At 25.5% G+C, this 25138-nt stretch overlaps 1 protein-coding gene across 1 annotated transcript; it reads left to right on the top strand.

The window, feature by feature from the left end:
• Positions 1 to 361: 361 nt before the first annotated feature.
• LOC129988051 (protein SHQ1 homolog) lies at positions 362 to 25114 on the top strand. The gene is made up of 15 exons (XM_056096149.1): positions 362 to 459; positions 2881 to 2965; positions 3954 to 4021; positions 4104 to 4168; positions 4254 to 4379; positions 9899 to 10047; positions 13878 to 13990; positions 16488 to 16591; positions 18152 to 18207; positions 19064 to 19162; positions 19284 to 19337; positions 20989 to 21112; positions 22534 to 22648; positions 22751 to 22796; positions 24061 to 25114. Exons 2-15 carry the CDS (start codon positions 2891 to 2893, stop codon positions 24502 to 24504), a joined length of 1638 nt encoding a protein of 545 aa, XP_055952124.1. The 5' UTR covers positions 362 to 459; positions 2881 to 2890; the 3' UTR covers positions 24505 to 25114.
• Positions 25115 to 25138: the final 24 nt, after the last annotated feature.

The following is a 25138-nucleotide window of genomic DNA, read 5'->3' as shown; positions in this document are numbered from 1 at the left end:
AATTAATAAATAATTAATAGTTTTAATAGAATTATGAAATTATTGCTTATTTTTTCGCCAGCTGAGAGAATATTAAAATAGTTACATTTTAATTTGGAAAAGATATGAAATACCTGAGAACATTAACTGATATACTCTAATACAGATTTAAAATTATTATTATGTTAATCAATGTACAATATTTATGTCTATTCCTGAAAGGAATATAGTTTCTTCTTAAAATTTTGTGATTTAGAGATATAATTTATAGCAAAAATTTAATTGCGAGTAATTTATAATAAAAATTTAATTAGAAGGAAGACCGACTTTTATTCTAGTTCTGAAAAGAAAAGTACCTCGACTTGTGCTTCTATCTACATTCATTCTAATGATTTGCTTGTAAGTTGTGTTGGAGGGCATACACGTGAATATTTATTTGCTTCCGACCAAAGAATTTTAGATAAATATACTACTTTATTGGTAAGTATTTTTGATGGCATATTTTATAAGACCAAATAAATATTAAAATGTTATTTTTACAAATATAAAAGTCCATCAACTCTCGTATATTAATGATTTAAAAGAAACAAATTATGGATGTCGGAAAGTTTTAAATTTTTTCCCCTTAATCTTAATATAAATAGGTATAGGTATTATCGATATTATTTATGTCGCCATTTTCTCGTGTTTTGATCTATTTCTTAATCATTAACTAAGATAAAGTTGAAAGATTGAATTGATGCTTATTTTCAGTTCATGTGAACTTATGTAGGTGAAAAATACGATATATATATATATATCAGGAAAACACAGGGAATTTAAAAAGTCTATGATTTGAGGAAACTGCAGAGAATTTTGAAATTTTCCTTAAAAACTGGAAAAATATGGTGAATTTTATTAATTTTTTTCATCTAATAACTGACAATATCTATTAACATTGCAAGAATAAATGTTGCCATAGTTCTAAAAATTAAACAGCAAAATTCGTAACTGTTAAACCATGAAGGTTCATCCATTTTCCATTCACTCCTGTTTTCTTCTATCAATTGGTCCAACTTCCAAGATTGAGAAAAATTACCAATGTTAGGTATTCACTACAGCTACTTGAATATTAATATAACTACTAAAACTTAAAAAAGGCACATTTAACAGAATATTTTAGATTTGTGAAAAAGGCCACAAAAAAAAATGCATGTCCAAAAATTTTGTTATTTTAAAAGCTATGTCTTATTTAAATGTTTATTGAAAAACAATGCAGTATTTTGTGAAAAGCAAGTGGTTGATTTATTTCAACTTCTTTAGTGCAAAGCACAAATTTCAACTGTATGTTAAGGATGTACAAAGATCCATTCTGAAATTTTCTTGAAAAAAAGCTAAAAAGTGAATGCAAAGAACAGTCTAGTTCATTTAATGAAGAAATTCAATTAGATGATTTCTGTTTCTAATATTTTGGGGGCAAAAAATTTTCTAATTTTGGGGAAATTGTAAAAATAATTCTACTATTGTTGCATGGTAATTTGGCTATAGAAAAAGGGAATCTAGTGTCAGTAAGGATATGGATGTGAAAACTCTGAAAGGAGATTCTTTAATCGATCCATTTATGATGTCATAAACTTTCATGGAGGTGTCTTATATGTTTTAACTTCAAGACATTTGTTGCAATAGGCCAAATTAGTGCATATGAAGTATTATGGCACTATAGAAAAGCGGAAGGAGTCCAATAAACCCAAAACAACTTTGCAAATTAAATTGTTGAAAAAGAAAAATTTTTAAAAAAATGAAACTATTGGCTGAATAATCTGCAGAAATTGATGTTCAAAATGTATGAATTAGAAAATAATAATAATAAACTTTATAATGTCTTTTGTATACAAGCACAGCATATTGGTTGATTGGAACTTTTCTATTCAAATTACCAGGAAGTATCCATGATGCAGCTTAGTTTGGATTTTCATACAATTGACAAGAAAAATCTATGCAATGAATAATTTTTGAGATTTTGACAGTTGAATGTACTACACCTAAGATGTTTCATCATGTGTGATGATCTCTTCTTTGTTTAATTTCTATCTAAAACTCTTGTATTGGCTGCTCAGCGATTATTTATTACAAAATTAATCTTTGGAGTTCTCATTTTATTTTTTCTTAATGAATGTCCATATGAAATTACAGAATAAACAAATACAGAATATATTTTTAATGCTTATTAATTTTGCTGTACTTTTAATTCTTATTACATACAGTTAAGATTTCTTATTCCATCATTATTTTCCTTGCATATGCAAAATAATGTATTATTACTTGGCTGAAAGCTTCATTTTGGTAGTTTATGCTTGAACTTGATGAATTTTATTAAAGTATATAATTAATTGATTTAGAATTAACAATAATAAATTAACTAGCACGAGTATTATATGTTGCAAAATTAATGTTCATCACGTTTGATGTAAATGCTTTCATTTCTTTTGCTTGAAGTTATGTTTCATAACTATAAATAATTTTTTAAGTTATTCAAATAAAAAACTGTTACATTAACCATGGTAGCAGAAATGCCAGTATAGTATAATGTGTTTCTCTTGTGGATTCTACAAAAATGCACTGAGAAATGAGGCTCTGTTATGGTTATATTTTTAATTATTTCAAACCATTCTATGTTTTATAGAAAGTTGCCAAATATTTCTATATAGAACATATATTAAATCCCTCTAAAGACAGTCTATCGTAATGTTCTGAATTTGATAATTTTATTGATATAATTAAAATATCTTGTTCCCTTTATAGGCAAAATTTTATGCATTTCTAATATTTTGTGTCCATGCTTTTGATAATCTCATTTATATACAATATAAAATGAGATCTTTTTGTACTTATTATTTATTTTTTATTGATATACTTTTCTAGGAATCTGATAATGTTGACACCTGCATTTGATTTAACTCAAGATGATAAATTTTTAATAATATCCATTCAAGTTCCCTATGCTAAGGTAATATTTTTTTTATTATAAGAATATTGCACATAAATTTCATTATTTGTGTATGAAGTTCATCTCGTACAAAATGCATAACATAGAAAAAATTTTATACAAAAAAAAAACATCAGATAGTGTTGTCAGCTGTAAAAAAAAAAAAAAAAAAAAAAAAAAAAAACATGATTAGTTTTAATAAACATAAATTAATTTATATCACTAAAACTATTGTTAAATTTCTACTTCAATTCACCTTTTTACAAAGCATTTAAATTTTCAATTTACTGGAAAGATATTTCTTGTACTAATTGTAATGAGCTTTTTTACCCCTTTATTTACATTTATTATGTATTAAAAGTACAGAAATTTTAGTTTCATTTTAGAAAACATTTAATCTGTAATCAGAAATATTCTTGATAATTTTTTTAAAAAAATTTGTTTTATTTTCCACTGTGGTAATGTCAAAAATATTGTTCATAGATTAAAGAACATAAGTTAGAAAATTGTATCCAGTAACTGTAATTTTTAAGTCTTATTTATCTGTATAAACTTGAGAAAATGGATTGTATGATATAATTATTTCTAAGAGCAGATAAAAGTGACCTAATCAAAAGAAAGATGACTTGATGCATTCATTTTGTTTTGAAATAGCACATCTGTTATAGAAAAATCATGTACATTGATGTACATGATCATTCAACTCATACTGTGCATACATTGATATATTTTTTTCTGTTACAGAGATATCACTTTGAAATAACATTACCTAACATTACATTACCTAATTTTTCTTTTGGTTTTATCTCTTAGCAGCATACTGACAATATATTTCCCACATTTTTAATGATTCTTTATTATTAAAGCTTGTAATTTTGGTGCGTTGTTAAATTAGTATCAAAATTTCTAATGAACTCTAATATAATTTAATCATTATTCTTTTGCATAAATTAGCCCGGCTCTGTATTTGCATAATAAATTGTTTTAAATTTTTATTTGTCCTTTCTAGTTTTCTGAATATGAAGTGCATTTTGAAGATGATGAATTTATGTTTTTCTGCAAACCATATTACTTAAAGTAAGTGTGTAATTTAATAATTGTATAAAAAAATAAATCTTTGTTCCATTTTTGCATGATAGCACATTCCTTTTATTTATAGATTGAATCTTCCTGGTAAAGTTGTATATATTGATCAGCCAAAATGTGAATATGATTTTGAAAAAAGTATGTGCAACTTTGTATGCGATTTAAATTTTTATATTTGTATTGTTGCAATATTTTCATATTGTAACAGAATTTTCTTTTATAGGAATTTTTAAAGTTTATGCTCCTAAAGCTCAAAGAGGAGAAGTATTTGAAGGTTTAGATTTGGTAAATATATTGCTAAAACCAAAGAAATGCAAAGTTGTTGGAACACCTAAAATTGAAGTACTTGGTAAGTTAAATATATATTGATATGTATTTTAACAGGAGATTTATTCATTTTTTGTCAAGAAGGTTATGATTTCTTAATTCATAATAAAGTTAAATATTAACTGAAAAAAACTTTTATTTATTTATTTTTGTCAAAATAAGTGCAAAATTTCTAACAAATATGGATTTTGAATTTTTGTGTATTATTTCCTTTTTACTTTCTTTTTTTTTTTTTTTTTTTTACAGAATGTGTAAAATTGTGAATTGATTGGCTTAATTTTGAAAAAATGTCCTTAAAGAGGACCTAATTTTCTAATATAGACTAATTTTCTCATTTCCACACATTGAATACAATAATTTGAAAACATGATCATAAAATTATATTTACCGCATGTATCAAGAAGGAAAACTTTACAAAGGGAGGAATTCAGAGAAGGGATCCAGAGTGAAATAGATCCAAGGATTCCAGCTCACATTGAGATAGTGCTTAATAAACTTTTTCTCCCTTTTCTCCACTCCCACTTTCTTCAACAATATGCATTGCCCTTTCTCAAAATACAGGAATAGTTATGTTGAAAGGGCAACTGGAAAAACATTAATTTTTATGTTTTTAGTGTTTTAGATATTGAAGAATTTATTTAAATTATGCCTGGTAAATGTAAGAAGAATAGCTAATTAGTCTGATAGACAAAAAACAATAATACAGCAGGATGAATTTGGTGTGCCAAAGAGATATAGCAAACATGGAAGAAGCTGCTCTGAAAATACATGTTGTGTAGCGTCATTTCAAGTCCTTAAAAACTGCTTACTTTTTATGTACCTTAAAGTGCTTTTTTTTTTTTAATCCAGTTGCTTATATTTTTCTTCTGAAAAATGAAATGTAATAAAACATGGAAATAAAAACTATTTCACCATGTTAGAACTTCCTAATTGTAGACTGTGTTTTCTTTGTGGTGCAGGATTTTTAAATGTTTAACAGATTTCAGTGAATCTGGGGATCAGTGAAAAAGGTTATCTAATTTTAGGGAAACACTGGTGGAAAATATATTTTTTTCTATTTAATTCCTCTTCTTTCACCTCCTTTTGTTTGCTTAGACAAAGAAATTTTTACTTTTTCGAGATAATTTTATATATTTGTATAAAATTGCTAATATTGGTTTTTAATAGTCACATGATGTCTACATGTGATTATTTGTTTTTAAAGTATTTATTAGTTATATTTCATTTAGTGACTTGCCATTAGTGAATTATTTAAACATTTTTAATTCAATTAATTTTTTGTGTAAAAATTTAGAACTTTTTAACTATATGCCGGAAAATGTGTATTTCATTCATTGTGGACTTCCAAAAGTGAATGCACTGAATTATTCAAGGCAAGAGTTCCAAAAACAGAAGTGAAGCAAAATGTTTATGATGATCCAAAGTTACTAATAAGGCATTTGTTACTCATGCCAAAAGATACCATTAATACTGAAAAGAAATGTTATCACGAAAAAATACAAAATAAAGTCGTATGCTTTTGAAGCGTGATTATCAGTAGTTTATCTGAAAAGAAAATTGAATACATCATCAGTAAATTTTGCTCTGGTAAGAAAAGAAATTGGTGGCCAAAGAAATAGTGTCATAGTGAATCTGATTTCTTGATCTCTTAACGGAAAAAGAAATTTATCTTGGAAGAGGAAATACTGAAATTGAATGTAAAGATAATGCATTTGGTCAATAAGCCAGAAACTTTTCACTACTAACAAACTAATCTAATGAGTTGGGAAAAGTTATTTGTTAGAGAATTGAACAAAGTGAATGAATTTAGAAAAAAAATTAATGAAACAATCTTTTCTAGAAGTGTCTCTTTGTCTAACATATAATTGGAAATTCTTGTTTTGCATATTGTTCGTGTTTTGTGCACATTTTTTTGATACTGCCCACTGAATATTTTTTAGGGGGACTCTTAATGGGGTATATATGTTGAACTTTTTTTAAAAATCTTATGTTGTATAGTTTTTGCATGCAGAATGCAGTAATGATAATAATAATAAAAAAAGTTAAATAAAAAATTATGGCTATATAAAATTAAATACTTAAAAAAAAGATAGCAAAAAAAGTAAACCAGAACATAAGGGTGAAACGTAAGTAACAGTCTAGAAAAAAGCAAAACTTAAATGTGATATGTTTTCTGGCTTCAGTCATGGATTTCTTTTTCCTGTCAGTCCGAAGATAAATAAACAAAACTGCCCCTCCTACCCGAACACAGAATCAATGTCACATTCTTCTCTACAAAATATCAAATTACACCTTTCACATGAAGAGAGACAAATGAAAAAACAGATGTTCTACACAGGCGGTGTCCTCAAATGAGGACACCTGTGAATCAGCCAATTTGGTTCATTCTTAAATTAATTTGAAGATTAAAAATAATTATTATTTAAAACCTCATAGGTATTGTAGGAAAATGGGTAAGTGATTTTGATTCAATTTCATATCTTAAAAAGGCAAAAAAATTCGGAGTATTTTTTAAATAAAATTAATGCCGAGGGGGAAAAAATTGCTTTTGCTGACATCTGTTTTTTTTTTTTTTTTTTTTTTTTTTTTTAAGGAAACTAAATGCTGTTTTTCCAGCAATTTTTTGGTTTTTATAGCTAATAGTTTTTTTTAGAGAAAAATTTAAATGTGGTGTCCTTTTTTGTGATCACTGCCCTTAAAAGGGTAAAGGGATTTTATGGTATTATATTGTATTGTAATTAAGTAATCTGTGATTATGTTAGTCCATTGCATGAAATCTAGTTGAACAAGATTTAATTTGAAACTAAAATTTTTCAATAATTGTGATTTCATTCACTTTTTTTTTTTTTTTTTTTTCAATGTTTCCTTCTGTTTGAACATTATTATTTGATTGACCAATCTTCATAAATTTTAGTTCTTACTAAGAATGGATGGTGATAAACTTCTAGATCTGCTACTTAAAACTTTGAAAGAAATAAAAGAAAAGTTAAAAAAATTTTTAATCTTCAAGCCTTAGATTCTTTCATTTTATAAGGAGATTTTTTTTTCTTTTTATAGCTCTTATAGAATTTCATCTCTCTTCACATATTAAGTTTTGTCCTGAAGGACAGAGCAATGGGCAGCATAAACCATTGAAGTTAGAAGCATGAAATTTGGGGAGTTACTTCTTGGGTATTAGAGACCCATTAAGAATGGATTTTTCAAAATTTTAATTAGAAGTTTAATTCAAAATAAAAACAGTATGTTTATTTGTTTCTGCTATAATATTAAATCATATTATCTTGCAAAAATTATTTATGCACGTTTCAAATGTGAGAAAATAGCTTTGCAATCCTACCAATTTTGTTTGTTTGAATGAATTTTTTTTTTTTTTTTTTAGTTTTAGTTTTAGTACTTTTTGAAAAATCAGTTTTGGAAACAGTTTCTATCAATGGTTTTTATTATAATAAAATTCAAAACAATAACATTGTTTCATTGAATTACCTCTGCTAATGTCATGATAAAAGAAAAAAAAATGCTTTCTTATTTTTTTAATTAAAAAAATTTGTTAAGCAGTTTATATAATAAAAGTGTTCATTGATCAGGGTTGCCATGCCACTTGGAGAACCTGGAAAACTGTAAAAACACTGGGAATTTAAAAGTCGACTTTAAAAACCGGGAAATTGCTGGAATTTTAAGTTTTGTTATTATTTTTTCCCATTTAAAATTGACGATCTATAAAGATTACAAGAATAAAAGATCATAATCATCGCTTCAAAAACAAAACAATACCATTCACAATTGTGTAATGCGGAAACTCGTACATTTTTTTCTGTATAGATCAATCCAGTTTCGATTTGTGAGGCAGTTCTTTTCCCATAAAATTTGTATAGGATAAACACAGAGAATTCTTTTTTCTCCCAGATTTGAAGGACAACCCTATTTGATGAGTTTTATTAAATTTTGCAGCAACGTTATATCTTGTCTCACGCTGACTTAAAAAATATTTTTTAAGAAAATGCTTCGGCTGTTATTTTTATTTTCATTTTCATTTTGCTTCTAATTACAAAAGTGGCTTTTTCTTCTTCTTCTTTTTTTTTTTTTTTTTCTTACTTTATGAATTTGTTTCCATTACAGATGAAAATGAAGGCTTGTTAAAGCATTTTCATTTCTTCGTAAAATATGTAATCGTGTTTTTCTGTAATTTTTTAAGCTAAATTAATTTTTTTCTTGTTTTTTGGCATATGGATTAAAAAGCAGGTTTTTATCAAATTTCACAATGTTAAACATTCAATAAAAACCAATTGTCTTTACTGAACTTCAGAAGTAAGAAGAGATGGCAATTTTTTTATTATATGACCATTTCTGAATGCTGCTATTCTTTTCTGTTAGTAAAAAGGAATGCATTTAGAACATGACATTGTATTTATGTCAAGTTCATGGTATTTTTGCCAGCCTTATGATGATAACCATTCTGAAATACTTTAGTTTTACATTTTATACTCTTATAAGACTACAAATAAAATTTCTGAGGGTAGTGAGTTAGTGCAGGAAAAAATTTACATTTTCCATTCTAGCCAGGTCGAATTTTATTTATTGTTGCATGCATAAAAGCCAAATACAAAATTTTTGTTCATACTCTGCTTCTACATTACTTTTAACATTTTTAGAAATGTTGTATCTATTTAAATAAATTGATCACTTGTAAATTTCAAGCAATGTTAAGAAAGATCACAGATCCTTATTGTTGATCTTATAAAAGTTGGCTTTAATTTTTTAGTATTAATAGTTTTTCATTTTTATTGGGTTTTTTTTTAAAAGGCATGATTTGTTTTATACTGTTGTTGTTTGCACTACATACTATTACATGTTACTGCCACAAGTATTACAGATTTGTTTTTGAGAGATATTGTACAAATATAGTAATAAAATTAAAATTTAGAGAATACATATTCAATTTTTTTGAGTAAAAATTATGCATTATTATAAAACGGGAAAACATCGTACGCTTAAAAAATATGCAGATTTATGTATACACACATGTATAAAGGTGCTTATTTTTGCAGCACTTTTTTAACTTAAAATCAAGGTAAAAGAATATCTTAAAGCTTTCTGCATATGATTTTTAAATTTTTGGGTTTGCATTTTTTATAAAAATCTGTAATATTAAAAGATTTACATGAATTATTTTTTGCTTTAATTGAATATTTCTTGAAAACCTTATAAATAAAGCACTGCATGTAAATATCAGTCAAAGTCAAAGATGTGAAGTTATTTCACTGTCATTTCACCTCAAGATATCACTATGTAGCTACTTGATTAATGCTATCTTTTGAAATAACTATTTACATAAAAATATCAGTTATTATTAAACAGTGGTATTTCTCAAAATAAAACAATCTAACAGCTTTAAGTTTTTTTGTTTTTTTTCCTTCTGTTTGCTAGAATTGGGAAATAAATTTGATATCTTATAATCATTCTTAAGAATTTTGTTTCCTTTTTGAAAATTGAAACCGAATTTTAAAGTATATTTACCTGCTGAATTGTATTTTATTTTCCTAGAAAGTACAAATGATGTAGACGAAAACGATGAGGAATTTGATTGGAGCATAGAGCAAGTTCCAAGTGAAGATGAATTTGGAAGTTTGAATATCACTGGACAACAATGTGGCTTTGCTAACAATTATTCATTTTCTGTTTTTAATTTAAAGGTAGTATAGTTAGTTCATTTGATTTGCATATTGATAAATATATTTATCTTTAAAAAAGTTTTCACTTTAAAAAAAATTTCAACTTGTATATTGAGTAAATAATCCAAACTTGTTCCCAGGGTGTGTAGCATCATGCGAAAAATTTTAACTTGTTTAAATCATATTGAGTAAATAATCCAAACTTGTTCCCAGAGTGTGTAGCATCATGCGAAGTGCTTAATGATTCATTTTCTTTCTATCTTTCTTTTCCTTTTTTGTTCCCTCTTTCTTCAACAATGTACATGGCCATTTATTAAAATTCTTGAATAGTTATTTGGAAGGGGTAGTACAAAATGCATGATAATATGTATTTTGTACTGCCCCTTCGTTTGTTCACAAGGTCGTTCTATTCACAATAAATTTGCCTTATGCAAATTTATTGTGAATAGAAAAACATTCACATTTTATTGTTTTAGATGTTGAAAAATGTATTTTTTAAGTACATATTTAAACTTTTATGTGTTGTTAAAAAAGAATATGCAAATTTGTCGATCAGTGGAAAATAAGAAAACAGCAGAATAAATTTGATGCACCATAAATAATATATCGAATATGGGAAAAGCTGTTTTAAAAACAGTAACATATTCAATCATCATTATCATTAATAGGCCATTTTGGAGCAATTGCTTGAACGACCTATTACAGATTTTCAACTGTACTATATTGAATTGTAATTAATTGCTGTATGTAATTATGAAAGTCAATTGCATAAAATCTAGTATGATGAAATTTTAAATTGAAGCCTTTAATTTTCAATGATTGTAATATCTTTCACTGTATTTTTTTTAATGTCCCCATCCATTTAAAGATGTTTATTTGTTGGACCAATTTCTCCAAATTTGTTTTGACAATGAGGGAAAAAATAACACTGAAACCGTGCTCCAAGGATGATGAAGAGAGGTTTAAAAATTGAAATCTGTTATCACAAATTTCAAATTGTCAAAAATTTGTTTGACAATATGAATTTTGAGAACAAAAACTGAATGTTTAAATTATTGCTTCTTCCATGAAATGAATTAATAAAGTAAAACATAAAAATCATTAAAAAAATTGAACTTCACACTATGATCATTCTGGAGAGATATTTTTAATAAAACTGTTAGATGATTCTGATTCAGAAACCAATTTCAAAAGTTCTAGATTTGGAACATTTTCTCATATTTAGGGTCTTGATCAGAAAAAATTCCTAACCCCAAACCAAAACAACATCATGTTCTTGCCTGCTAGATCGGGTACTTAAATTTTTTTTAAAAAGTAAAAAAACTAACAAAATTTTTATTTTTCAAGTTTTCTATTATTTTATAATGGTTTTTTTTTTCTTTTTATAAATTTTATAGAAATTTCTTTCCCAATGAAATTTCTTTTAATATATAAAACTTTGTCCTGAGAAATACTCAGCATAAAGCCATTGAAATCAGGAGCATGAAATTTGGGAAGTTATTTTTTGGATATTAGAAAGCCACTAAGAACAGGATTTTTCAAATTTTAATTCAAAGTTTAATTTAAAAAATAAAAATAGAATTGTAATGTGTTTTCATCATAACATTAAATCATATTATTGCACAAAAATTATTTTAACCCCGTTTTAAAGATTAAAAAATAATTTTTCAATGATAAAAATTGTGTTTGAATAAATGTTTTTTTTTTGTTTACTTTTTTTAATTTTTAACTTATAATAATGCTTTTTATTATGATGAAATTCAAAATAATATCATTGATTCTTTGATGAAGTGTTGAGTCACATTATTTTGCAGCTGTTAAAGTTGTAAGGAAAATAAAAAACTTTCTTTGCTTTTATTTCACCTTAAAAAATGTTAATAGCAAATCATCAACTAAAATTTATTTGATGAGTTCTATTAAATTTTGAAATTTATACCTCAGTAACTTTCAACCGTATACCAGGGATTAATCGCCAAAACGCTTACCAAAGATCACACTATAGAATCAGTAAGAAGGTTTAATTCATGCTTAAGGTTAATATTCTGTAACTATTATACGCCAATGACATGCTAGTTATTTTCTGGTAGTGTGCAAGAAAGTTTTGGGGAGAAGCTTTCACAGATTTATTTTACTTTTGCTTCTACCTACAAAGCTGTTTTTTGTTTTTTTAATTATGAATTTATTTCTATTATTTATGAAAACTAGGGCTTCATTTTTTCATAAAGTAGTATATATAATATTTCTTCTGTAATTCTTTGTAAGAAAGGATTTTTACTTATATGTTACAAAGCAGGTTTTCATTAAATTTTAAGAACAATAAACATTCAAAAAAGATCTTTACTAAACTTTGAAAGTAAGAGGCAATAAGACAATTTCTTTCTAGTCTTATCATTTTTGAATGCTGTTCATATTTTCTATTAAAAAAGGATCTAAAATAGTTATTTAGAACATGGTATTGTTCTGTCATCAATTTCATGGCAGTTTTGCCAGTCATATGATGATGGCCTTAGGAATTCTTTATTTCTTAACTTTATAAGATTGCATATAAATTACTAGATAGAATGAGTTGATGCAGAAAAATATTTACTTTTTTCATCCCAGCCATGTTGAATCTTATTTATTGTTGCTGATATAAAATCAAATACAAATTTTTTTTGTCATATTCTGCTTCTACATGACTATCAACAATTTCAGAATACATGACTATCAGCAATTTCAGAAATGTTGTAACTATCTAAATGAATTAGTAACTTATAAATTTTAAGAAATGTTAAAAAAGATCACAAATCTTTATTGTTAATCTTATAAATGCTGACTTAATTTTTTGGAATTAATAGGTGTTTTCATTTTTATGAACATTTCTATGTTTTTGTTAAATCCAAAATTTTGCAATTGAAGATGTGCAAATACAGAAATAACTATTGAATTTTAATGAATAAGTTTTAAGTTTTTATTCAAAATAATTTTTTCAATAAAAACTATACACTGTTATAAAATAGAAAAAAAAAATCCAATGCTTAAAAAATATACAATTTACATATACATATTTATGCAAAGGTTCTTTATTTCTTGAGGTGCTTAAAAAGTGTTTAATTTTTGCAATAGTTTTTCACTACACACTCTGGTTTATTATGCTGAAAAAATATTTGCTATGGTTAATCTTTGTATAGTTGTTTAGTGTAAAAAGTGTACATGTGATTTCTACACCCTATCATTATGAATATATTTTCTTTTCTGTGAATTAATCTTCTGGCTTGCCATTTTTTATGTTTAATTATCGTACTTTTAATAAAAAATTTCTTCAGGAAATATATGTTGATTATTTTATGTTATTTATGAAATATGAATTTTAAATGAAATATGTATTCTGTCATTATTCTATGTTTCCGTCAACTTCAAATTAGGAAATTCCAATTAAATTTAGTCCATCCATTTTTATATCCTCCAATTTTTAAAAAAAAATTAATTAATTCTTTAAAAATTATTCATTTTTTATTTGCACGTAACATTTCCTTACCTTTCATTTATTGGCTGTTTTTTATTTTGTTCATTTTGAACAATCTTTTTCTTTCATTTGCTATTTTATCGTGTTTTACGTGTACCACTGGTTTCAACACCTTAAAAATGTCACTAACATCACTTGTTTTATAAATTGAAATGTGATTAACACATTTAGTCAAGTTTGGCTTGTGTGCTAAAAAACATCAACTGTCTGTATATTAACTTTTTCTTTATTTAAATTTACCCAGTTTTAAATTTTAATCTCCTTTTAAAACTTTTAAGTAAATATAAATATAGATCTTCTTTTTATTTTAAAAAAAATGAAATAGCTGATTGAATTTTTATTTCAGGAAGAAGCTCAAGAAATTTTTGATGTTTCTGAACCTCAGTCTAAAACACCCAAAACTCGTTCAATTGAAAGAATACAAATTGAAAACAAAAAATTTGATGAAGAACATTATTTGTAAGTTACATTTTTCATTCTCCTGTGTGCAGTTTAGAAAATTTAATAAATAAAATCACAAAATAACATCATTCATTCTACTGTTTATTACCAATTGTATCTGAATAATAGTAACCAAGTTTTGTGCTTGGCATTCCTATTCTTCAACTACAAATTTTTTTCATTAATATTTTATTTTGTAAATATCTGCTTCTTTATGCATTTGTAGTCTAATATTCTTACAATACTCACATTGGTATTAATTGGTTACTTTTGGGGCTGTGATCACCATGTTCTAGTAAATATAATTAAGAGCCTGAACCTTTTATTTTCCTGCTAATTTTGTTCTTGAACAGTTGCTATCATCCCATCCAGAAAAATACTTGCTTGCTGTAAAAATAAACTAAAAATGTATTTGCATTCATGAAATAATTTTATAACAGTGATTAATGTTTGAGGTTTTTATTGTATTTCAGGATAAATAATGTATTCATCATCTGATTATAACTGAAATTTTAAAGTATTTTCTTTCTTAGTTATTAGCACTGGCTAATCAAAGCCAGGTTAACTTAAATTCTGTTCTGCATTGAAGCATATACGTTTGATTCAAATTTTAATTTTAATTAAATCTCTCATCTAAAACATATGTAACTGGTTTATTAATAATATTTTCATATATTGAATATAAAGGAAATTTCTTAATATTTAAAAATGAAATAAGAAAATTTTCGTGCTCTCTGCCTTTAAAATCAATGCTTCTTCATTGATGTGATGCAAAAAGCATTAACCGGCTAAAGTCGCTGAAGTTCTGTGTTATAGTGATGTACCATATGATAAAAAATATATATTTATACTGAAGTAGCTCTTATTTTTTTCTCTCAATAATTCATCCTCAGTATTGGAATAATGCATTGGCTCATTTATTTAAAAAGAACTGTAAGCCTGAGAAATTAAAAAAACAACAACAACAACAAAAAAAAACATTGTTTTAGTTGCCAAGTAAATAAATTTGTAAAAAATTCTGCGAATTGTAAAGTATGGGACTAGAATATTTTTTTAATGTTGAATTGTTAAAGCAAACTTAGTTAGTTCTGATTATTAATCAGAATATTAATTATTCATTTAACTGGTTTTACTACATTCTTGTCTTGTAAAATAAAAATTTGTATTGTTTTGCTTGTGCAGAGTTTTACTTCTTTGCAATTTATTATAATTAAATACTTTTCTTTGTAAACATTTAAATTGTAAATTGATAATTAAGATTAATTTTTCAGGAATTTTATTATTTCGACCTTTTTTCCCCATGTTATATATGCTGAAAATAAACTAAAAATTCACAAAGTTGCTAAAATAAAAAGTTTAACTAAAATATATCATTAACATGTTGATTAAGTTAATAATATGAGTACTCAAATCTAAATATTGAGTTATTAAAAGAGGGGCCACATAATGTTCTTGCCTAGAACTGTCTAAATCACCCATTGTTTGGAATTCTCTGCAATCTAAATATTTATCTGAAGATATAGTGCTAATTATATTGTATATGCCATGAATTATATTCATTTATCATCCGTAAATATTTAAATTATTTTAAGTCTAGAATCTGAATATTTGCTGTCAGTTAAAAATGTTAAATACCTATTGCTCATTTTATTTATTTATCATCCATAAATATTTAAATTATTTTAAGTTTAAGTCTAGAATCTGAATTTTTGCTTCTAGTTACAAATGTTAAATACATATTGCTCATTTTTTCATTTAAATACCCAAGAATAAAGCTTTTGTGTAGCAACCACTTTGCAATTTATTATTGTGAATTATAAAATTCACAATAATAAATTGTTTTTTGCTCACTTAACAATTCAGTGTACATGTATTGTTTTGATATTCATGTCTAAGTTCAAAGTTCCATCACTGGTATGTTTGGAGAGAAAGAATATTTGTAATTTGGCTTTTTTTTTTTTTTTTTTTTTTTTAATACAACCATAGTTCAAAATTCTAAATCTGTCCCAGAACAACTCTGTTGTAATTCAGGCATTAATTTGGTTAAATTAAGCTATATTTTTGTGCATTTAGATTTATGAGGTGTTACAAATATTGTTACTACCTCATATGTATTTTTTCCCCATTGATTTAGAGCTGTATTTACAATGTTTCATAAAAGCCTATACATAATGTAGATTTTTTTACTAAAAAAAGAAAAATTGTTTGCATTCATACATAAAGGAATCCTTGTTTTAAGGTTTTTTTAAACAGACAGTAACTATGTGATTATTCAAATTGGAATAAATCTTAAATAACCTTTAGAATCATTGATTTGTATTACAAAACTGTGCGTGCATGAATTAAATTTTTTTTCATAGTTAGATGTGAAAACTTTAATAAATTTTATCAATTAGAGCAAATTTTGTACTCGCTAACTTTTGCTTCTCATGAGAGTTGGGAATTTATTTACTTTATGTTTGGTTACTGTTACTGAAAACAATAACAGCAAATGTCTAAATTATTATTATTTTAGAGCTGATCTTTATAATGATGAAGAAATCCAGCAATTAATTTTGTACAATCCTGAGTGGGTGACTTTGTATGATGAAATTGAAAACAAACCTCCAGATGATATAAGTAAGTTGCAAATATTTATTAAAATTCCTCACTCATAAAAATATTTTGATGTGAGAAATTAATGTTTTACTTGCATGAAGTTAAATTTTAAGGTTTTTTTTTTTTTTTTTTTTTTTTTTTTTTGTTAATTTATGGTAATTTTTTAAATACTGATGTATCATATATATGTATATATAATATATATTATTTGTATCTGCTGTGTTTAAATCCAAGTGTCCTGTACAATTATGGTCTTTAATCACAATTTATTTTATATTTTCTTTTGCATAAGTACTTGAAACATTTGGAAAATTTTGAAAATATTTTATTCTTAGACTATTTAAAGAGCTGTTTAATTTTGTTATTTTTTATCATCAAAAATATATTTTGGTTTTCTGGCTGACTTTTCTTCTAATGATACCAGTGTGCATTTTGAAATGTAAGACATGGTCTAAATGATATGTATTTAAAAGTGTAAAAATGTTAACTAATGAAACTACTAATGTAAAACATAAAGTAGTATATGCATGGAAGATAAACTTTCTGAAACCAGTATTTTAATTTCTATATCATTCTATACATTGTTGAAAACTAAAGAAGGATTCTAATATTTTTGTAGTTTACTGGATGAATTTAAAAAGTGAAATCTTAATACTACTAAATTTAGGAGATGTATGAACTGGATATAATAGTATTGCAATGACATGGAACTGATCTCCTTTAGAAAATTTCTTATATACAGTGAACAAAACATTTGCAAGACTTAAAATAACATGGCATAATGTCTGACAATTTGACAGAATCACTGGCAGGAAATTTTATTTAAACTATTTAATTGAAATTAAATATAGCCAATATTCCCAGCAAACGATCTGAAAGCAACTATTTAGAATTAAAATAAAAGATTTAATTCCACAATAGACATATCATCCTTGTTTAGCTACAGTCAAAACTGATTATTCTCATAAAAACTATAAATTACAAAATGAAAAAAAAAAAAATTGTAATGATTCATGGCATAATTTTTATTTGTAAATGAATTTATTTTTGAATGAAAAAAAAATGAAGGAATTATGGACTATTTAGAAAAAAGGATTAGTTAATTGCAGTTCAAAAATGATTCATCACGCACATGCAGAGAGTTTATAATATATGCATAAATGTGCATTCAAATCAAAATCTTTATTTGATTTTTAAAAAGACTTTTCAATATATATACATATATATATATATAATATAATATTATACGCAGTGCATGATTAAAAAGTTTGGTTGTTCTGTACTTACAGAATATAAAGAGTAATTGAATAGTTCTGGTCTGAAACAAAATAGAATAATGAATAATTAATCATGCAACATCCGATTTCCACCACATACCTAGAATTAATTTACAAAAAAAAAAAAATCTGAATGCAACTGTTTTAGTTTTTGATAACATTTTTGTTATATTTTTGTGTATGATTATTTAATGAAATATATCTGTTGTATCTCATCTCATGATGGTATTATTATTAGAAATACAAACTCATGTTTGTTACTAGTAAATGGTTTTTATTAATAATTGTTTTACTTTTTTTATAGTTAAATTTACTTCAGAAGAAAAAGAGAGACTTAGAAAACTTCCTTGCAAAGAATATATCCTTTAACAATTATAAGCCAATGTTGTCAATTCTACTCTTTTTATTAAATTTGAAATTATAACTCTGAATTACATAGACTTTCTTTCACTGAGTTAATTAGATTTTAAAATCCAATTTTATACTATAAAACAGTGTTGTGAAATTCTATTTTCAGAACCATTTTTATCAATTTTGGTTTTCTAGGAAGTTGTATCTTCCTGATAGGTGCACCACAAAATATCAAATAATTTATATAATTTTATTTCAATTATCAGTTTAGTTTCATTTATATATTCTTTTTATTTTTTACAGTTAAATTTACTACACTTTATACTTGCATATTAAAAGGCATTGATATTGATAACTGTCTTCTATTCTGGGAGCATCTTGTAGGATCTCTTGAACTCCAGTATTGTTGCTAGCAATGCTTTATAGTCGCTCTAATTTCTTCTAAGATAAACAAATAAGCATGTGGAAAAATGCTTTCATTATCCCATTATATAAAAAATAGAAAGGCATTATTTTAATTTAAATTATATTTTCATTGGACTCAATTTGTTCTAGTAATTTTTTATGGGAACTAAAATGCATTTTATTTAATTTTGCCTGTGCCATAAAAAAAATTGAGAATTTTGAAGGAGAAAAAAAAACTTTGAATGCCTTAGAATAGTCTGGATTCAGCAAGATGTTTAAAAAACACTGCTGCAAAACAGTATGAATCATTTTTTTAAAAGTATATTATAAAATGTCAGTCAAGGAAATACTAAATAGAATTAATAACTAATTTTATCAGTTATTGTTTTTGTGTTTATTTTTTTATATTTTTTACATTTAATTCAAAAATTCAATTAATATACCTTAGCTTTGAATACATTTACTTGATAAAAATCAAAAGAAAACAGCTTATTTAAGTTTGATTGACATATTGTTTGCATATGCTTATAACAAAAGAACTACAGAAGGGGAAAACACTGTAAGTAAAAAAAAAAAATTTAATAGCATTTTTTTTTTTTTTTTTTTTTTTTTTTTAGATTCTTAATATCTCATTTTAAATAAAGTTTCTTTCTTATTAATATATGATGTTATATTCTTAGGTTGAATCTGCTTGGACAATTAATAAAATTTCTGCAACTTTGTCTTGGTTAGAGGTGAGTTTTAATTTTAATAACTACAGAGAGGTGTGATTTCTGTATAAAATTCTTTACAATGTCCAGTGGAATAGGTGTTAAAGAGTATTATAACTGTATAAAAGGTGATTCTAAAATATCAGGTGTGAAATTAAAGCTGGCATATGGGATCAAAATAAATAGATTTTTTGATAAAATGTATTTACAAAATTGATGAATAAAAATGATGAAGAGTACCATTGTGAATTATCATTCCCAGTACATAATTCTGTCAATATACATTGGTCCCAATGGAGTGCTTTTTATTCAAAGTATATTGTTACAAATCTTTAATACAGTTTTCCTGGTAATTTAATACCATGGTTGGAAAGGTAGATTTAATGGGTACTAAATGGTTGTTGGGTCAATGATCTCCAAACTTGGTGATAGAAATTAAGGTTCTAGAAAATTCAATACCCTGTTGAGAGCTTATTAGCAGCAATTCTCACAAAAGTTTTTTTGGTCCCTGGTACTATTATGATGTTGCTTAAATAGTGATTTGCTGTTCATTCTTTGTGTATGGCTCAGTTTTATTTTGGTTTGAGTTAAATTTTGTATATGAGTTTCCTTTTGGTGGTGGGGCAAGGGTCTACACTTTGTGTTTTTCTAGGAATAAAGAGTTATTTGTCATTGTCTATCTTGTATTAGCCCTCTCACTACTAAACCAGTCCAACCTGAGCTGCCAACTTTTATACTAATGGAATTTTTAAACTGTTCCCACCCCTTCTTCAAAATGAGGATTTTGGGATGTAAAGCAAGGGCATCCTTAATGATAACTTGCTTTACATCCTACGATTCTTGTTTGAAGCAGAAAATGATCCATTAGTATACAACATTTATGACTAATTTAGTAGTGAAAGAGTTAAATTTATCATATATCCACTGGACATTTCCTTAACTATATTTTATAGAACTGTACCATATGGCAGTTGTATTACTGATCAAGTAGAATATATCATCCCACTTATTAGTTGTATATCACTCCTACAAAAAAAAATTAATCATGATTATTTCTTGGTAAGCATGTCATTTAATATTATGTTGCTTGTCATGTATCTAAAAATGAGAAGTGGAAATAGGCATATGGGCAGCCTCATCTATGACCTTATCTAATACTTCACTTCCAATTACACATCCCATTACAAAATATGTTTCTCTCCTTGCTAGTAACTAGTGTCGACGACACATTCTCGCTGTTGAATGTATTTCCCATCAAGACACTATCCACTTACTTATCATCAGTCTACCATTAAATTTATACCAAATATTTTAACATCACTCTGTATGATATGGGTGCTTTAATAAATCAGCAAATCTTAATAGATTTTTATTTATTTATTTACTTCGAAAAAAATTTCAATAGAATAATTTCTTTGTGAACAAATTGTTGATTGTTGTGAAAAATATTAAATCTACATAATCAGTTGTCCATTTTGTATGACTAAGTGTCCAGCCCATAAATAATTAATAAATATCATTGTTAAAAGATATATGAAAATGAATAGCCATAATAATTCACTTACAGTTTAAATTTTGGCAATTAAAAAAACTTTGTATTTATTTCTTCATGTTGCTATATGATGTATAATATAACCTTCAACACCAATTTATGTGAATGATCCCCCTTTTCTAGACTTATTCGTCTATTCAGCAAGTAGCAATCACGAGTATTAGGAGATCTCTTATATATCCATTGTACAGGCATTTTGAATTATCTGTGACAATACTGGAAGATGTGAGAAAAATCATGATGCTGGGTATAATTTTATTTAACCTCCTATTTAGCATTTTTCAATTAATTTATTTTTAAGTTATGTTTCTGTTTAAGATAAATTTAATAAAATTTATATCTATATTATATGTTTATGAATTTTAATAATTGACCATCATCTAATAATTAAGATGACTATATGTATGATTATGTTAGTGCTTTATGGAGTTCATTTGACTTAGAGCTACTCAATTTAGCATTTTGGAGTGTGTATAACCTTAGGGCATTTTTTTATTTAGAGCTTTTATAAATTTAAAACTAGATGAAATTTCGGCATCCATTCAAAGTATTTTCCGAAAATATTTCGGCACAAAGCTTCATCTTCGATCATCATAAAATTTTTTAAAAATTACCTTTTCATTGATATCAAAGCTTTTCCTTATAAATTTCCAGAAAAATTTTTAAGCATATTGTAAAATAATATATTTCATTCTGGAAGTGAAATTCAAAATGCTTTCAGTATTGTTATTAATATTTCATCCTGGCTTATTTTTCTGTATTGAATAGGTTGTAGTATAAAACCAGCTTTAATAAAATATTTCTTAATATTAAATGTTTAACTTAAGAATCAAGCAGTAGTGAATTTTTTTTAAAATATCAGGCTATATTTTTATGCAGCCAATTATATCACAAAATGCATAGTGCACTAAAATAATATATGTTTATATCAAAATTTGAAGTTTAAAATTATTTTGCTTAGGAAGACAATAAGACAATAATTTTTTTAACACCAATAATGCAAATCAATAAGGTGTCAACTGCAGCTAATATTTTATAAGTGAAATGAATTTCAACATTTTTTTTTCTTATTTATTGAATTAATTTGTTTAAATTAAAATCAATAAGCTAAATATTAATTAAATTCAAACTTATGTATGTGTAAGGCTCACTTTAGTCCTTTATAATCTTCAAATTATTGCTAATAGAGTGCTAGACTTTTTTTAGAGTCTTTATAATCTTTGAAACATATGGAGAAAATCAGCACCTTTAAAGGTGATAATTTCACATTGAAAGTGTAAAACGTTGCAAAATAAGATAAAAATTCTATATTCATAACACATGAAACATTGTACAAAACCCTCACTAAAATATATTATATATCGTTTTGATTTATTTTTCACTTTTGTTTGGCAGTTTCTTTCTGCTAATATTAAATATAAATTGATCACCATCGTTATTGATTTTTATTGAAATATTCATCTGATATTTATTTAGTAGAATTAAAAATTAATTTGTTTATTACTTGTACTTTTTTTAAATATGATACAAGATATTCATGTACATTATATATATATATATATATATATATATATATATATATATATATATATATATATATATATATATATATAACTTTTAAAAGAGTGAACATTTTATGATTTTTAACATTTCCATGCATACTTTCAGGTATAAAATATATTATGAAATGCCTCTTAGAAATTCATGAAATGTTTAATCTCAGTGAACCAAGATATATATTGAATGATCTCTTTATTGTGGATTATATTGTATGGATACAAAGGTAAAATTATTCCAATTTGTTGTATTTAATATTATCATTACTTAAACTATAATAAATTTTGACTCTTTCTTATTGCCTAATTTCTGTACATGTTTTTTTTAGATGCCCAGCCACAAAATTAGTTTCATTAGCTGCAGCTTTAGAAAAAGTAAGAGCATTTATTATATTTCAAAATAGAAATTTTATTGCATCTTTTTATGAAAGTATATAATGGAAATGCATATGGTTCTCAAGCACAAGCTTAAAATAAAATAAAGGATAGAATTAAAATACAAAAAATCTCCAATGAATAGAAATGTAATACTTACCTTTTTTTTTTTTTTTTTTTTTTTTAACTAATGCTTTTAAATAAAAATAGTAAGTATAAAGTATTGGTATAAAGTAACTATTTTTTAACTTCCATCATGTTAAACAAAATTTTGCTTTATAAAATTATTTTCATCAATACAGAGATTACAGTATCTTCAGGTAGAAGCTCATAATTTGCAATAACCTGTTTTTTTTTTTTTTAAATTAAATGTAAATGCAGATATAATGTCACTATGAGGTTTGTCCCGTTATCTTTTGTAGCTCTGCATTTGAACAGTTTAATTATCACATTTTTAAAAATAAATTAAACACTTAATACTATTGAAGAATCAATATTATTGAATATTTCTTTATATAGCCAAGATATCAACAAAATTTCACCTTGCCTCATGGATTGTTAAATTATTATTCCTTCCTCTCTTCTGATATATGGTGTAGAGACTTTTGGCTGTGGATGAATCCACTATTACTTTTAAGGATAAATAATTTTTTGTAACCAAGAGTATTACTCTATAAATTTGATATAGATGAATTATCTGCTTTAGGATAGTGTGTAATATCATGTAAAATAAACAAGGCAAACAATTAAAAATACAAAATTATTAAAACAAAGTTTTTTTTTTTTTTTTTAATTTTGGGTGAAAGAAAAAGTGCCTTAATTTAATAATAAAGCCTGTAATAATATGATTGGAGGCTAAAAGTTTTTTTAGAAAAACTGGTTAGACATGAAAAAGAAATTTAATATGACTGTTTAATATTTATAAGAAAAAAAGTAGATATTTGTGTTATAAGAGCATCAAACTGATTAATAAACATGTAATTAATAGCTTAAAAAATAATGCCAGTCTCTTTTACCATTTAAAAAAATGTATCCTTATTCATTACCAGTTGTTATGAGCAGCTGGTAATGAAGTTGTAAAGAAAGAACTTAAAATTGGATTTTTGTTTAGGAATTCTAGTATTACATAGGCATTTATATTATAATATTTCAGATGTAACTGACAATGCAGATGCTTAATTTATATTTTTGATGCTTTTAAGATAGAAAAATAAGAAAATTATTTATAAAATAAAAGGTATAATGTAATTTTGTATATTTTCAGGTTCTTCTAACAAAAGGAGATATAGGGCTCAACTTAGTTGATATTGAAACATTAGCCAAAGTTGCTTGGATGTCAAGAGAATCATTTTTATTAGACTCAAGTGCAACTAAGGAATCCAAAACAAATATGGAAGATAAACAACCCGATCATTCTCAGACTTCTACAGATAAAACTCTTAGTTCCCAGATTGAAAAACTATCGCTCGATGCGCATTCAAGAGCAAGTGAAGAATCTAATTCAGAATATGAAGAATGCAGTTCGTGCACATCAGGTTCGAGTGGTACCAGTTCAAGTACTTATGAAACAGATAGTAGTGTAGATAGTGATGATGACAGTGACAGTGCATCTGATGAGAGCGATGATGATTCGGAAACTTCTGATAGTGATAATAATTCATATTGCCGTTTGTTGAGAGGAGCATCAATTCAAGAATGGTACATGTGATGATGTCTTTAAAGCTAAAATTCTATATTAATCATTTTATGCTGGATTGTGATATCATAAAAGGAGAATGTATATTATTATTTTAAAGGGGTCAATCACTAAATAGTTTTTCTCTGTGGGAAGATATCTATGTTTTTTATGTCTTGATTATTCAAGAAAAGGAATTACTGAATTTTTTTAATTTATAAGAATAGAAAATTAGATTTTTTTTTTAAGTTTAAATCATTGTATTTTAGTGCTTTTATTTTTGCAGATAGTATTTTTATTAATAGATGTATTAAATGTATATTTTTAAACTGTGGATTTGAAAGCATTAAAATAATATTTGTTGCATTTAATGCAATATTTTTTCCCCCTGAGCTGAAGTTATCTGCATTTAAAAAAAGTTGCATTTTTTAAAAAACCACAATTAGAATTGTTTCATGAATGTATTTAGCACTGTGATATTTGTTTGAATATATTATATTCCTGATAATGTAATTCCTAGTAAAAGTTTTATATTTTAAGGGTGCAGATCCTTAGATACTAAAAAAAAGGCCAAATATTTTTCTAAATTACATCAGTTTCTCTAAAAATATGTGCCTTACTTTTATTGCCTGTTATGTTAATGTGTGTATTTTTGGAAATATATATG

The sequence above is a fragment of the Argiope bruennichi genome, chromosome 10, assembly GCF_947563725.1.
Source record: "Argiope bruennichi chromosome 10, qqArgBrue1.1, whole genome shotgun sequence".
NCBI classification, from domain to species: Eukaryota; Metazoa; Arthropoda; class Arachnida; order Araneae; family Araneidae; genus Argiope; species Argiope bruennichi.
This window is presented reverse-complemented; position numbering and strand designations above follow the sequence as displayed.